General features: G+C 44.9%; 1 protein-coding gene across 2 annotated transcripts in view; it reads right to left on the reverse strand.

Annotated features, from left to right (window-relative positions):
- Positions 1 to 290: 290 nt before the first annotated feature.
- pcsk5b (proprotein convertase subtilisin/kexin type 5b) overlaps positions 291 to 14541 on the reverse strand; it is a 40183-nt gene continuing 25932 nt past the window's right edge. The window contains exons 21-37 of one of the 2 annotated variants that reach the window (XM_076989086.1): positions 13441 to 13543; positions 13137 to 13273; positions 12454 to 12654; positions 11899 to 11967; positions 10261 to 10303; positions 10017 to 10162; positions 9427 to 9630; positions 9034 to 9117; positions 8712 to 8901; positions 8379 to 8593; positions 7962 to 8192; positions 6259 to 6486; positions 5908 to 6085; positions 4358 to 4572; positions 3175 to 3278; positions 2856 to 3045; positions 291 to 1301 (exon numbers count right to left, since the gene is read on the reverse strand). In XM_076989086.1, coding sequence (XP_076845201.1) covers positions 886 to 1301; positions 2856 to 3045; positions 3175 to 3278; positions 4358 to 4572; positions 5908 to 6085; positions 6259 to 6486; positions 7962 to 8192; positions 8379 to 8593; positions 8712 to 8901; positions 9034 to 9117; positions 9427 to 9630; positions 10017 to 10162; positions 10261 to 10303; positions 11899 to 11967; positions 12454 to 12654; positions 13137 to 13273; positions 13441 to 13543 — 2954 coding nt within the window. In that variant the 3' untranslated portion in view covers positions 291 to 885. Of the gene's footprint in view, positions 1302 to 2855; positions 3046 to 3174; positions 3279 to 4357; positions 4573 to 5907; positions 6086 to 6258; positions 6487 to 7961; positions 8193 to 8378; positions 8594 to 8711; positions 8902 to 9033; positions 9118 to 9426; positions 9631 to 10016; positions 10163 to 10260; positions 10304 to 11898; positions 11968 to 12453; positions 12655 to 13136; positions 13274 to 13440; positions 13544 to 14541 lie in introns of those variants that run through there. The other variant, XM_076989087.1, reaches the window with a different exon arrangement.

Below are 14541 nucleotides of genomic sequence, written 5' to 3' on the forward strand. Positions count from 1 at the left end.
TTGTCCTTGCCTGTAACTTGCATCTTGCCAGATTGTTTGTGTTACTGCATGTTCTGCAGAGGGACCTATAATGTCTTCACAATACTAGTAGATTTCTTGGCATTTTGTTACACACACACACGTATGAGAGTTGCAGTGAAGTATAGTTGCCAGACAAACCAGATATTTGAGGTCCTTTATCAGCAGTGCAAGTATGTATATACCTATGCTCAGTTACCCCATAGTGTGTTCAGGAGGCACAAAGTGTGAATACATAAATATAACTGTATACATATATTTAATTACATTTGAAATCAAGTACATCTTGTTTTCTCAGCATATTAATTATGGAGTGCACTTTAAGATGCTGTACTGCTTTTATGTAAAGTTTATTTCTTTGGTATGCTGTTCTAATTAATGGCATTAGTATTAAAATGAAAAAAAAAACTTATTCCTTTTATTTGTTTACAGTACAGTGTATTCATAGATCACACACTCATTCACACTTAGTATTAAAGCATTGATCTCAATATCTTATGCCACAATTTGTACGAAATAATGATTTCTAGGTTCCTTCTGATTGTTTGGGTGGGTCAAAAATAACTTTGCTCTTCAGTGAAAAAAATATTTATGGAAAATGTTTGAGCCAACATATCATAGCTCAAGATGTCACAATACATACTGAAACTATTACCAATAACGTCCATATATCGTGATATCGACATACAATAGTAGTAAAAAGGCATTGATGGTACATACTTTACCACCCATGGTTCACAAATAATTCCAAAACAGAAATCTTTTTATCATCCCCTTGTTATTCTTTGTTCTTCCCTTTATTTCTTAAAACACTCGTAATAACAAAACAGCGTAAACGCTACTGCAGATTTGTGAGCGCCAGTGTCTTCACTGGAAAGGATGGATGGAGTAGTCGTGTTCCAGGTCCACATCCTCCTCTTCCTGTTCCAAACGGCCGTACTTAAATTTCCGATACAAAGTCCCATCCTTCCCCATGTACACAATCTCATCCTCCTCCTCGTCATCATCACCTTCATCCTTGTCGCAGTACTCCACCTGGATGCTGTCTCTGAGCGTAGCGGTGGTGAAGGCGGGCTCTTTGTCCAGTTTCGCGTACCCTTTGGATTTGATCAGGAACAAGGGGCGGAGCTTCGGGCGACAGTGCAAGATGAGAAACACCCCCAAACCTAATCCCAGCAAGAAGAATATTGCCAGGGCAATGGCGATGGAGGAGCTGCCGGTGGGCAACTCCTCTCGGCTGCGGAACTTGTAGTTGACCGCGAGGATGCATTCATCTAACGAACCTGTGAGGGAGCACACAGGCACGCTTATGGACATCCAGCCCAACACCTTCCATTTCCCTAGAACACATGCTTCTCCCAAACTGCACACGTGGTAGACAATGTGTTCAGATGATATGGGGACCATTTTGCACGATCCCATTCAATGTATGAGTCTGATTGGGGCATTTCCATTTCATTTACTAATTAGCATTCTGAGGCCCTGCTCACTGGATCCTTAAACTCAAGTCCTAGTTCCAGTCACAGTTCTAAGACTCAGATCAGCAGATCATAATCAACCCCAAACATTAGAGGTGTGCCAAAAAATCGATTCATATATCAAAAATCGATTCTCATTTACTACGATTCAGAATCGATTTTAAATGTCCCAAAATCGATTCTAAGTCGTGGTGAAGTCTCGCGTTACGTAATTACAAAATTACGCGAGACTTTACGCAGCATGTTCTGGGACACACTCGTGCGCCCAAGGATGGACCCAAGTGCTGGCTCGCAAGATCAAGACGTTTGACACTCGTCAAATGTATTAGCGAGAGGGAAACGCGCACAGCGACCCAGAACGAACAAACAAAACAACACGGAAGACTCAACGGGCAAGAGAATAGAAAGCAAAACCGTGAGGGCACGGAGTAAATAGAAACAAAAACCCAATGCGGAAAATACAACGCGTGAAAAATAACACTCAACCGTAGTGAGACGGGAGGAAGAAACAAAACAACAACAGTAACTAAAAAACAGCGCGGATAAATGCAACGCGAAAACGAAACCAAGGACAACAGCAGAAGTAACTGACAAAAAATGCTGCAGCAAAATAAAACCGTTCCCAAAAATAAAGGCAAAACGGATAGAAAGACATACAGGATTGGGAAAACTTGAGATGGGTCAGAAAGCGACGCATGAGATACTCGAATAAGTAAAGAGAAAGCATAACAGAGAGAGGTGGCGAGACACCATTAAACGATAAGCATTCACAGAGAAAGCAGAGACTGGCTGAGAACGCCGGTTTAGTCTGGGACTGACTCTGGTGCCCCTAGCGGCGGCTGGGGGAACTGCATCCGAGCCAGCCCTGACAGCTCGCAAAATGAAGCTCAAGAATTTTGGTAACAACAAAAACCATTTTATTTTACCAAAGCACTTAATTTTTGTTAATTAAATGTGAAAGACACTTAATTTTCTGTATTTGTCGTTCTGTCTTGCAAAGCAGACTGTAGTAGATCATGCAGATTTTATAGACTGAAGCAGACATTTTTATAAATCAAATCGTTTTTTGAATCGAAAATCGTTTTGAATCGAAAATCGATTTTTGAATTGAATTGTGGCCCCCAAAATCGGAATCGAATCGAATCGTGAGATAGTAAACAATTCCCACCCCTACCAAACATACACGACCTTTGACCTGTTAGGTGAATGACAACATGCACTAAGGACAAAAAAAATTTCATTGTCTAAACAGCATTAATACTTAAGATTCTAATAAATTTGGAAGATTGGCTTTTCATACAGATACGATTTAAAGTGAACACTAAACGTTTTTTTTAAAACAGTGAACAAAATCTTTACCATTGTGGCAGTCGCAGCACTCCCAAGGCAGTGGGGAAGAGTCCATGGGTTTGTCCTTACCACAGCAGCTCAAACACCTCCCATCCTCAGAGAGGCGCTCTAGAGCATGACAACCAATGCAGTTGTAGGGCCCTGGTCCTTTACACTCAAAACAGGATGGGTCACATGCTGTGCACGTATCTGCTGAACTCTGGACATGACAAGAGGACATTAAACAAAGAACACTTCATCTTTTGTATACAGTATATATCGTCTTGGCCAGAACTGTAAGTGTTAGAAGACCCAGAAACCTTTGCTGCTAATGTTAATATTGGATTACCGTGGTGGTGGTGGTGTACATTCCAGCTATACACAAAGACGAGCATATGCTTCCTATGAGTTTGAAGCCCTGGAAGCAGGACGTGCAGGACACTGATCCTGATGCTAGAAATTAGATGGATAGAGGTCAGAAGCCTAAAAGAAGAACGGGTCAAGCCGCAGCTACAGTAAGGGTGATTGGGCAACACGGTGGCTTGGTGGTTAGCACGTTTGCCTCTCAGCACTGGGGTCTTGGGTTCAAGTCCCTATCTGAGTGGAGTTTCCACGTTCTCCCCGTGTCTGCGTGGGTTTCCTCCAGGGTCTCCGGTTTCCTCCCACAGTCCAAAAACATGGAGATTAGGTAAATTGGCATTCCCTGATTCCCTGACAAATTCTCCCTGACGGTGGCTGTGTTCGAAATAGACTACTACATACTGGATACTGGACTCAATATATACTGGATACTGCATACTGGTCCTCGTAGTAGTATGCAGTACAGTTTCCAGTATGCGACAAAAGCAAAGCACACTAGGGGTCACGTGAACGTAGCGTTGCATGATGGGATGCAGTACACCACGAAGATAGCTCTGTTCGCGTACTGGAATATTTTGCGGAAGTAGTAGGTCATCCGGGTATGTTTCGCATACTGGAAATTTTCATTTTGGTCACATACTGCATACGGCATACTGATTTGGGCTCGATCAGTATGCCAGTAGTATGTAGTAGACTATTTCGAACACAGCCTGTGTGTCTGTCTCTTCATGTCCATTAAAAAGCAGTTGTCGGAGTGTGTGTGCATGAATGTGTGTGTGCTTGTATGCCCAGTGGTGGATGGTGCTCTGCCACTAGGGTCTGTCCTCTCTCCTCTTCCTGCACCCCATTCAGTCCCCCAGGGAGCTGTGGATCCCGGTAGAGAGTACGCTGTGCGCAATTGGCTGCCGCTTCTCGCCGGTGTGTGATTGGGTGTGTAAGAGTTGTATCTGTATTAAAAAACTGTAAAGCGACCTTGGGTTCTAGAAAGGCGCTATACAAGTTAAACAATTCATTCATTCATTCATTCATTCATTGGATACGGTTATGGCATTCTCCGTCAGTACGCTGCGGGCTTTTCTTCGTCAGTACACTGCGGGCTGTTCTTTGGGGTTACGTTTGTCTCATTTCAACTCGAGTGTCTTAAAGGCAGATGTTACGGTGCTGCAACTGACCTTTGCAAGTTTTGCATTGCGGGTGGCAGTGCTGGCACACATTATTCTGGTCGGGGAAGAAGTGGGGGGGGCAGGTGTGCACACAGGTCCCTTCCTGTTTGGACAGGAAGTAGCCCTCTCCACATGCCAGGCAGTGCTTGTTGCTACCACCTGAACATTCCGTACAGGACTGGTCACAGCGCTCGCAGGTTCCCATGGTGACGTTGCCGTAGAACCTGAGAGAACAACGTACATATACCCGTAACTAGTGTGACCTCTGTTGTAACTTTTCTGACAAGTAGTAGCATTCATTTTTATAGGGGATGTCTGGTTTCAACTCAAAGTCTGCTCAAATCTTCCAAATGGGAAATTACTGGCTTCAAACCTTTATCTGTATAGCAGCACCAAGACAAAATAAAGGGGAACACTGGAGACAAGCGTCTCTTAAAAGACTCTGCGTACAAGCCCTTTAAGAATTCTTGCTCCTACATGTCCTGGTCCGTCTTACAGAACACGACGCAACACATGACTTCCTAAATCTGACAGATTCATGATCATGATAAACCTATATGGCTTGTATCCTCCAGGACATCCTCGTATAACCCCTGCTGTTTCTCTCTAGTTTACAATACAGATGGCTTCACTATTCGTTTTAATTTTGGAACCTGAAGTATCGGGCACGGCAATACTGCCCTGGATATTCAATTACAGCCACATGAAGGACTTTTGTCACCAGCAAAATATCACGTCGGTTTGGCAAGTGCTGATATGTAGTGGCTTTTTCAATAACAGGTTTGGACGTTTTATGTTAGGATATAAACAGTGTATACGTTTTGAACATTCAGCTAGGGGCTTGAGGGAGACGTGAGGTGCCTTTCTGAAGGCGACTCTTCACAGCCTGAAAGCACACAGCACAAAGAGAACAATTGTGGGACTCTGGGCCTTCTGGGCCCGTCAGTGAGGAGACCCCTCTCTATCACACAGCAGGTGCACAGGCGCCTTTGTTTGAAATGGTTTAGCTGACATTTCCGCATCTCCAAGGTCTTGCAACTTTTGGCACAGAATGTTCTGCACAGAAGATAAGTTTCAGCATACCGGAAGAAAACACTGGCATGCCCTTTATTTCACTAGTGGGGCCATGTCTAAAAAAGAGGTTCGTTTTGTCCTTCCTACATGCTGAGGGTTGTGAATGTGGTTGCGCAATCTAAACTCACAAGTCAAACCTGCGGTGGACTGGTCTGACAAGTCTTCCTGTATGTTTAAGTACATACTGTTAGGTCTTTCCACCATTTGTCCAATATACTTAGTTGATGCCCTTGAGGTGAGACGTACCCGTTATTTGACTATGTACTGCCCTCTAGTGGTGGCATCACATAAAGGCTGGTCATGATGACTTTGCGGAATCGGGCAAATTTAGATTCTCTCCCTGAAAGGTCATCCTACTAACTTAAGTCCAAAACATGTCCCCTTAGTTTTGGCTCTGGCTACCAAGCACTCCACCGGAAGACGCGCGAGACGAGAGAGGCAAAGACAGTGTCCCCCCGTGGGGGGAGGAGGTAGACATCCTGCACCTGGAGGGACAGTCCTCCACACATCTGCCTTCGTTCTCGAAGCGGCCAGCTTCACAGGTGAGGCAGTCGGTACTGTGACGGCTGCTGCACGTGGCACAGGTCGCCGAACACCTGGTACACTCGCGCCCGTCCTCATCGCCGTAGTAACCGTCTGGGCAGGTGGCCACACACGTTTGATCTGTTTGGAGGGAAGGCCATAAAGTCCACCTTAAATATTTAGCTTCCAGCTATAATACACATGTATTATACACACACCAGGAATGTGAGGGCGAATCTCTTAAGCTGGTCATGACTGCTGTTTAACGTTCAAACTGGCACCGGTGTCAGCAGGGCGTGGGAGGGAGGACTCACTGAGCAGGAAGTGGGCGGAGCCGCAGTGTAGGCACTGGACCGGTCCCTCACACAGGAGGCAGCCGGGCTGGCATGGCCGGCAGTTGCCCCGTTCGCTGAAGAACGTGCCCGGAGGGCAGCTGCTGGTAGACCGGAAGCGTCCTCTGGTGTCCATCTTGGCACCGGGCCCAAAGCTCAGGCACGAGGCGGGCCCCGGCCCAGAACACGTCAGGCAGGACCAATCACAGGCTAGGAGACGGATACATCTGGTTAGCGCCCCCATGCCAGCTTTCATCCAGGCCAGTCATTCTTTTATAGTAGCCCGAGTGCAAGCTTAGCTCCACTCAGCTCCACAGCCAGAAGATCCTGGACCTTCACCACACTGTGGCGTGGTGTCCTAACACTCACCATGTTCACAGCTGAAAGCTGGAGTCTGACATTCAGGGTAAAGGGTACCATGAATCCTTTATTTCAGTTTACTCTATATAATCGGCTAAATATACATCATCTAGAGTCACGTCACCATCCCTAGTGTTGGGGAAATCTCGGCTTTAAAAACATATGGGAAAAACCCTGCAGTTTACCAGTGAAAGACTTTCTAAGCAGTTATGCTATGGCAATATAGTTTATATGAAAACAAACATGAATCCTTCACATCATAGTGCACCAACAATTTCTTCACTTGTCTTTGGGTGTAAGGAAGAGAGAATAATACACTATTTATTTACGAGGCCCCTGCAGACTTGCAGACATTCTTACATCTCAAGTTAGACGTATAAATTGCAGTCGTTTTCTGTAACAGAGATTGCACGGGATTCCTGACACGGTTGGGCCCCCCACTTAAAAAAAAAAAAAAAACGTATTCATCCATCTACCATTTCATCCGTCTTGTGACCATATGAACCTTTGTTTTGAATATAGAGCTTGTATGGGCCCAGGGCTCACGCCACCTATTCCTAGCTGTGTGTAATTACTCTCTCCTCGTGCATTTCAGTGTACACAGAGGAGTGCGTTATTGTGCGCTGACGTGATGGTGCGGCCGGGCATGGCGGGAAGACAGGAAGAGGGATGGATAATCGCAGTGTGCCCACCATCAGAGCGCAAAAAGAACTGGCGTGTGGTCCGAATCCGGTCGAAAACGCAAGCCTGTACCGCCAAGATCAGACGGAAACACAAACATCGGTCCCGCTCAGACAAAACACTGGTGTAGGCTCTTTGGGGGGGGGGATGATTTTAAAATCATGGGAAAAATTCGGGGGAAGTGTGGATCTGTGGTGCCCAAAGCCGTTTTTGTGTAAGCACGAGCAGCCCGGGTCTATAAGAGTGAGCTGTCCAACATCTGTGCAGCATCTGGTTATGCAACGTCTAACTCTTGTTTGTACAGCAGCAGTCGCTGCTTGTGTGGTTTCGTATACATACTCAACACAACTCATGTAATTACAACAAATTATGAACCGGCCCGATGAATTTCTAGGTCACTAAAGTGTTGAGTGGTCTCAAAATTCCAGACTGCATGTTTGAAACTTTTTGGCCTTGGTACAGGAGAACTACTTCATTTGGTCCATAATTTCAGTTAGAACTATATACTGGTAATTGTTTTTTTAAGCATTATGAGGTCTTTATCTTTGTGAGTGTGTGTACCATGCCTTACTGATGCATATTACGTTGAAATTAAAACCAGCCACATTGGTTTGTATTTTCTAAGTTTGTAAAACTGTAAGTACCCATGCACTCGGTCCCGTCCTTGTACGTATTGGGAGGACAGGTGTAGAGACACGCTCCCCTGTACAGGACAGCCATGGGGTAGCTGCAGGATAAGCAGTTGTCTTCATTGGGGCCGTCGCAGTCTGTGCAGTCCTCATGACAAGGCGAGCACTTTCGCGAGTTTGCAGAGTAGCCTGTGGGGCACTTGTCCAAACATCTGCCCTCGTGCAGGAAATAGTACTCCTCACATTCTGAGAGAGAGAGAGAGAGAGAGAGAAGGGGGGGGGAATTCAGCATGCCTTCATTTACGAGGAGCTGGAGAGGCTCCCTAATATACAGCTGTGCAGGACTACCTGCACCTTCTCTAGTGAGTCCTCTCTCCTCTCTCCTGTCCCCCCTCTCTCTTTTACCCAATGCAGTGGAGCAGAGACGCTCACCAGTGCACTGCTCTCTTCCGTCGCAGTCCGCACAGCCGTCGGGACAACGCTCACACGCGTCGGCCCTGATGTGGTAGCGCTGGGGACAGTGGTCCACGCACGCGTGCTCGTGCAGCAGGTACTGCAGCTCACAGCTCAGGCAGTGCTGGGCGTCGCCCTCGCACGAGGAACAGTGCGAGGCGCAGCTGCGACACACCCCGTCGTCAGGGTAACCCCTGGATGGAGGGAGACAAGTGAGATGGTGTGGAAAAAAGAAAGGTGGATGGAGAGAGAGAGAGAGAGAGAGAGAGAGAGAGAGAGAGAGAGAGAGAGAGAGAGAGATGCTGTACACACTTTTGGCACTCCGCAACACACGAGCCATTCTGTAGGTAGCGACCTGGCAGGCACTTGATGCAGTGATCAGCTTCCTGGCAGAAGTGACAGCCTGACAGGCAGGTCTCACAGTTCCCACTTGTCCTGTTCCCAAAAGTGCCAGAAGGGCAGGATGGTACACATGTATGTGTGTCTGCAACTAAAAACATGTCTGTGGAGAGACAGATGAGCAGGCACAGGTGAACAAAGGCACACACACACATGCACACACACACACACACAGTTATATTTCAGGCTGAGCCAGCATCTCTCTATGGTAAATATGGGCAATTAACCCACTCACCTTCCTTACAGGCACTGCACTGGTCATAACGAGACCCAAAGCACAACTTACAGGAAAAATGACACGGCTGACAAACTCCCTGCCCTATATTCACACACACACACACACACACACACACACACACACACACACACACACACACACACACACAGAGGCGCAGAGAGAAACACAGACACAGTAAGCAGTCATTTTTAAAAGGTCCAACTGTATCATTTTCTATCACCACACCAACAGATGTCTAGTCACACACCCAGAACCTAAATACTCATTAGAATCCATAACCTGGATTAAAGTACCTCACACCTGGATTAAAGTACCTCACACTCCAAAGGGGCCACTGGAAACTTCCAGCTGACCCAGACCCGACCGACCATCTCCGAGGAGACCACTCACTGTTAACGAAGTGCAGGGGGGGGCAGGTGATGGCTTTGCTGACGTCTACGCACTGCCCGTCGACCAAGCGCATGCCGTCTTCACACGAGTCACAGTCGCTGTATTCCGGGCCGCCGCACGAGCGGCAGTTGTGGTGACAGGGCTCGCACGAGCCCGTAGAGTCACCGTAGAATCCCTCCTCGCAGCGGCTCACGCACGTGCCATCTGGGAGTGAACGATCGGGAACTTGCCCTCAGATGATCACAGAAGGCGGAGGTTCACTAAAATCCTGATTACCACAGTAAGCTTCAAGTTGATCTACAAACACTTTACTGGCTAAAAAAACTCATTTTATTATGCTTTTATAAAATTTTCAGAGGGAGGTTGATGGACTTTTAGCAGCACACACTGCTGCTGGTGGTGGTGTCGCCACACTTTGCAAACAGAGAAGCCATACGCACGCACGTGATCCCCTTAAAGCCGACATTAGCAACCAGGCACCTCACGTGTACGCGGCTCGATGTGTATTAGCTCTGTTGTTTTTTGTGCTGTTGCTTTTCTCGTCTCTCAGACTCGTCAACGGGTCTTTCTGTTTGTCTGTAACTTCCCACCTGCGGACAGGAAGAAGGCCTCTTCGCAAAGGTAACACTCGGAGTCGTCGCAGGTAATGCACTGGTCGTCACACTGACGGCACGTCATGCTAGCGTCATCTCCAAACGTTCTCTCCGGGCAGATCTTGTGACAGGTTGACTCCAAGCTGGAGAAGCAAAACATTATTCATGTAGTAAGCATGAAGACATGAAACCTTGGGAATTAGATTTCCTTGGTACTGGCGTTAAAACACATCAGACTTACTGGTAATAGTGTTCCAAACATGATATGCAGTGCTGTGGATTTACTGATGGAAAAAGGAGACATTTTTTACATTAGTGAACTAAAATATTTGAGTGAATGACCGTTGAATCTAGAGACGGTCCTTTGGCTATAGTTTTATCCTCTCTCAAAAATCACAAAAACAAAAATAAGCCATAACTAGTGAAATAATATGGTCAACGTGTATTAGATTATGCTTGGAACCAAACTATGGCAAGAGCCCTCTGAACATCAACTTCTATAATGCCATCAGAGCATTACACATTCATGCAGCATTATACCTGCAACCCACATTTCACACTGGGCCAAAACGTATTGGCTTAGACAGCTTGGTTAATTAATACCGCATTCAGCATACGATTTCTCATTTACCAACAGGGGGCAGACTAACATATTCCAACCCTAGAAGACCAGCATAAGTGATTTTATTCGAGCAAAATTATATTACCATACAGAGGCCCAAATACAAACGATCACGTCTAATTAACTGAACAGAATGAATTGGACTCCAAGAAAGTCCAGGTCTATAAAGTACATGTGGAAGTGACTGCATCGCAAACATGCAAATGGCAAACCGTGAAGGGATTATTTGTTCAAGGTAGTTTAAATAGAGTCACAGAGTCCAGCACATGAAACGCTGATGTGTCCGTTGGCATGATTATATATCAGTTGGCGCTACTAACAGAAATAATACATTTTAGATGAAGAAGCCACATTTGCGTCAGTTATAATGAGCCCTAAAGTTCTTCTCAGATTAGACCAAGAGGAGTAGCATGAGGAAACCTGAGGAGCACTTCTTATCAGACACACTCTCACACATCACAGTCTGATCTATTCAAGCAGTGCCTGATTACACACTTTTCAGCACCACCAGCATGATCTGGTGCTTTGATGGTCTGCACGCAACATGGTGTGACATCTTTTCATCTTTAGCGTCTTTTCAGCTTCAGATTTAAGTGGATGAAAAGAGTCCAATGAGAGATATTGTGAGATAGGACCCCCATCTAGCTAACCACACACACACACACACACACACACACACACACACACACACAAGCAAGCTGAAGATAGCTCCTCTAATCATGAAAACAGTGGTGTGAGACCGTCAGACAAGCAAGAGGGCCTAACGATGGCTACAGGGACACAACACGAGTCCTTTTTGAGACAGATTCACATTATACTCAATTCAAACTCCTTGAAATAGAAAGCCATGCCATATGAAAATGTGGTTAATTCAAAAAACAGCAACTCATCCAATAAAAACACTGCTTCAGATGAAGAAGTGGTCCAGTACAGGTTTGAATTACAGCTCTACCAGATGGCATTTACTGCTTGGAATCTTGGAAAAATAGTTGCCCATGTTCTCAAAGGGAGGGAGCTAATGTTAATTATTGAAGCAGGTCCCTCTCTCCACCTTCACTAAGCAACAGACCGACCAATCGGGCTCCAGGTTCATATGCCCCTCCCTCTGTGTGTTCTCCCCAGAGCATCAGAATTGCTTGACAGTGCTGTATGGACAGGAATTATACACAGCAACAGCTACTAAAAGTGCTGCATGTGTTGATGTAGAACTATGCAGATGTCTATAAATCACATCAGAAATACTGCTGCTGTACCTACCACTGAGGCACTTCTGACATCCCTCTTCACAGGGAACACACTCATTATCTGTGGTGTCCTCCAACTCATCTGTACAGAGCACAAAGATCAGAGCACAGAGGAAGGTCTCAAAGAGCAGTCTTTTAGAGACAGTTTAAAAGAGAGTACTTATAAGACTCCATTATGTAAAAAGAATCGGAGCAGGATGAGAGCTGTGTGTTGGTCGGTAAGAGAGCTACAGAACTACACCCCCGGGCCATAGCAGAGTATCTGTTTATACACGTCTGCCACTAATGATAAGAATTTGTGTTCCTCCACTGTCTCCAACACTAAAGTCTGCATCTTGGTATGTATCTATGTATCTCATTCAAACTCAGCTCACTTTAAATAACGTACAGGAGATAAGATCAACTGCAGTACATCTTATGACCAGCTTACACAAAAACTAGATTTTCCTGATACTGATTAACGGGGGGGGTACTTGAAATTCTTTACTTAAAAAAAAATACTCATGATGAATTTATCTGAAAAAGGGCTTCTGGAAGACGAGCAACAGTCTACAACACAAGAACATACCCACTGCACATTCCAGTTTTACACACGTCCCATCTTTGGGGTAAAAGTTGGCAGCACAGCGGGTGCAACGCTGCTCTGTGGCGCACGCGAGGCAGTTTGCGGAGCACGGTTCGCACGTGCTCCGCGAGGAAGGACGCTGTCCGTCCGGACAGTTGTCACGGCAACCACGGGCAAACAGGTAGCGCTCCACTCCAAACTTATCTATCATAAATTAAAACAATAAAAAAGATTATAGGAAAACACTGAAAATATAGAGTCATTAGGTAGCTATATTTCTATACTGAAACTGTAAGATTAAATATTCTGTAAAGCATATATGTCACACAGCTATGGAGCTAGCTAGCTAAACTAACCTATTCAAGCAAATATAGTTAGATAGCTAACGTTAAGTTTTGCTTTGTTTCTGTGGTAAAAACGTTTGACAAATGTAGCTTAAAATGTTTCCAAAAACCGCTTACTCAGTAAATATCAAACCGTATTTATTGTTAATGTTAACCAGCTATGCTAACGTTCAAGTCACGTAGCTAAGTTAGCTACTTGGGGTAATTCGGACACTACATTTACACTGATAATTATTTGTTTAGTTTGGGAGCATTTTTTGGATTCTGTATCATACCTAAAGTTGATTATACCTAAAGTTAGTCTAGTGTAGTGGCATGACTTGAAATGTTAGTGGCTGCTACCGTTACTGCAAGCGGTGCATGTGTCAGGACCCTCGTCGTCACACTCCTGACATGTATAGTGACAAGGATGACACCGTCCGTCCCTCTGATATTTTCCAGAACCGCATTCAATCACGCACTGCCCCTCGTCAAATATTCTGCAAAACAGACAAGTGCATAACAAATCCACAAGATCTCATCTTGGATGTTGAACACTGTCAAATTAAACTTGTATCTTAGACACAAGTTCGATCAATGCCTCTTGGTGCAGTGGTTACAGTCAACCAGTATGTAGGATCTGGTTTAGTCTCACTAGTCAGTTTACCTGGTGAATACACAGGAGAGGCAGTCATCACTCGTTGGTCCTTTACACGTGTAGCAAGTAACATCACATGGTTTACATTCTCCAGTTTCACATTCATACTCATCTAGAGAACAAATTAAGGAAATCATTTCAAATTTCAGTTTGAAAAATCATCTATACACAATTAACTTACAAACTCATAATACAGTGATCATGTGTGTTCTTAAATTCCTCCATTTTAAAATGTTTTCAAATACAGTATCGTACCTCACACACTAAACAACTGATGTATGCTGACAAGTTACAGATAATGTCAGGAAAAGCTTACCTTTGTTTTAACTTTTCTCATGCTTAAAGCTTTATAAAAGGGCTATGGGAGTACGCCAAACTGATTCATGTTTCAGATTCCAGACAAAAGCAGTCAAATTCCACATACAACAATCTAATACACTTCCAGTGCATGCAAGCCCCACATCATGATCATGTAAGTCACATAAAGATTATAAAACCAGAGCATAGTGTCCACAAACCTTGGGTGTTTTCTCAGAACAACTTTGACATTTAACCCAAGGGCATTTTTATGAGTAGGAATGTAATTGTTCACATTTACCAAGGTTTTTGGTTTAGAAGCTATGGATGCAGAATGTCAAGCTCTGACTGCACTGAGCCTGGGGAACCAGTGATCAAGCATTAATTGAATCGTCTGTAAAAAAAAAAAAAAAAAAAAAGGCCTTAAAAAAGAGATTGTGCGGTAAATGCATCCCATGCTTCCCGTAGCTGGGGCTGTCTAGCTATAGCCCTAATCTCCGATTGCCAATACCAGACATAAAAATAAATGTAGTACGATCTGTTGCAGAATTATTTTAAGTAATAAACATTAAACTGCTACCATTCTACATAAATAGAGCCATCAAAACATTAGTGCAACGCAGTGGGGCCCTGAGGGAGACTAAAGACACTCAACATAACCTCTGACCCCAAGCCAAGGCACGCATTCGTGAGCAGCTGGGAGTGTTCCCATAAAGAGAGCGGGAGGTCTACAGCAAGGTGACCTTCCCTCTGACCTCAGCCTTACACTTTGATGCACCCTATTGAATTCCAGTGCTCCTAAATAGAACACCC

This window comes from Brachyhypopomus gauderio, unplaced genomic scaffold (genome assembly GCF_052324685.1).
Source record: "Brachyhypopomus gauderio isolate BG-103 unplaced genomic scaffold, BGAUD_0.2 sc65, whole genome shotgun sequence".
In the NCBI taxonomy this organism is placed as follows: Eukaryota; Metazoa; Chordata; class Actinopteri; order Gymnotiformes; family Hypopomidae; genus Brachyhypopomus; species Brachyhypopomus gauderio.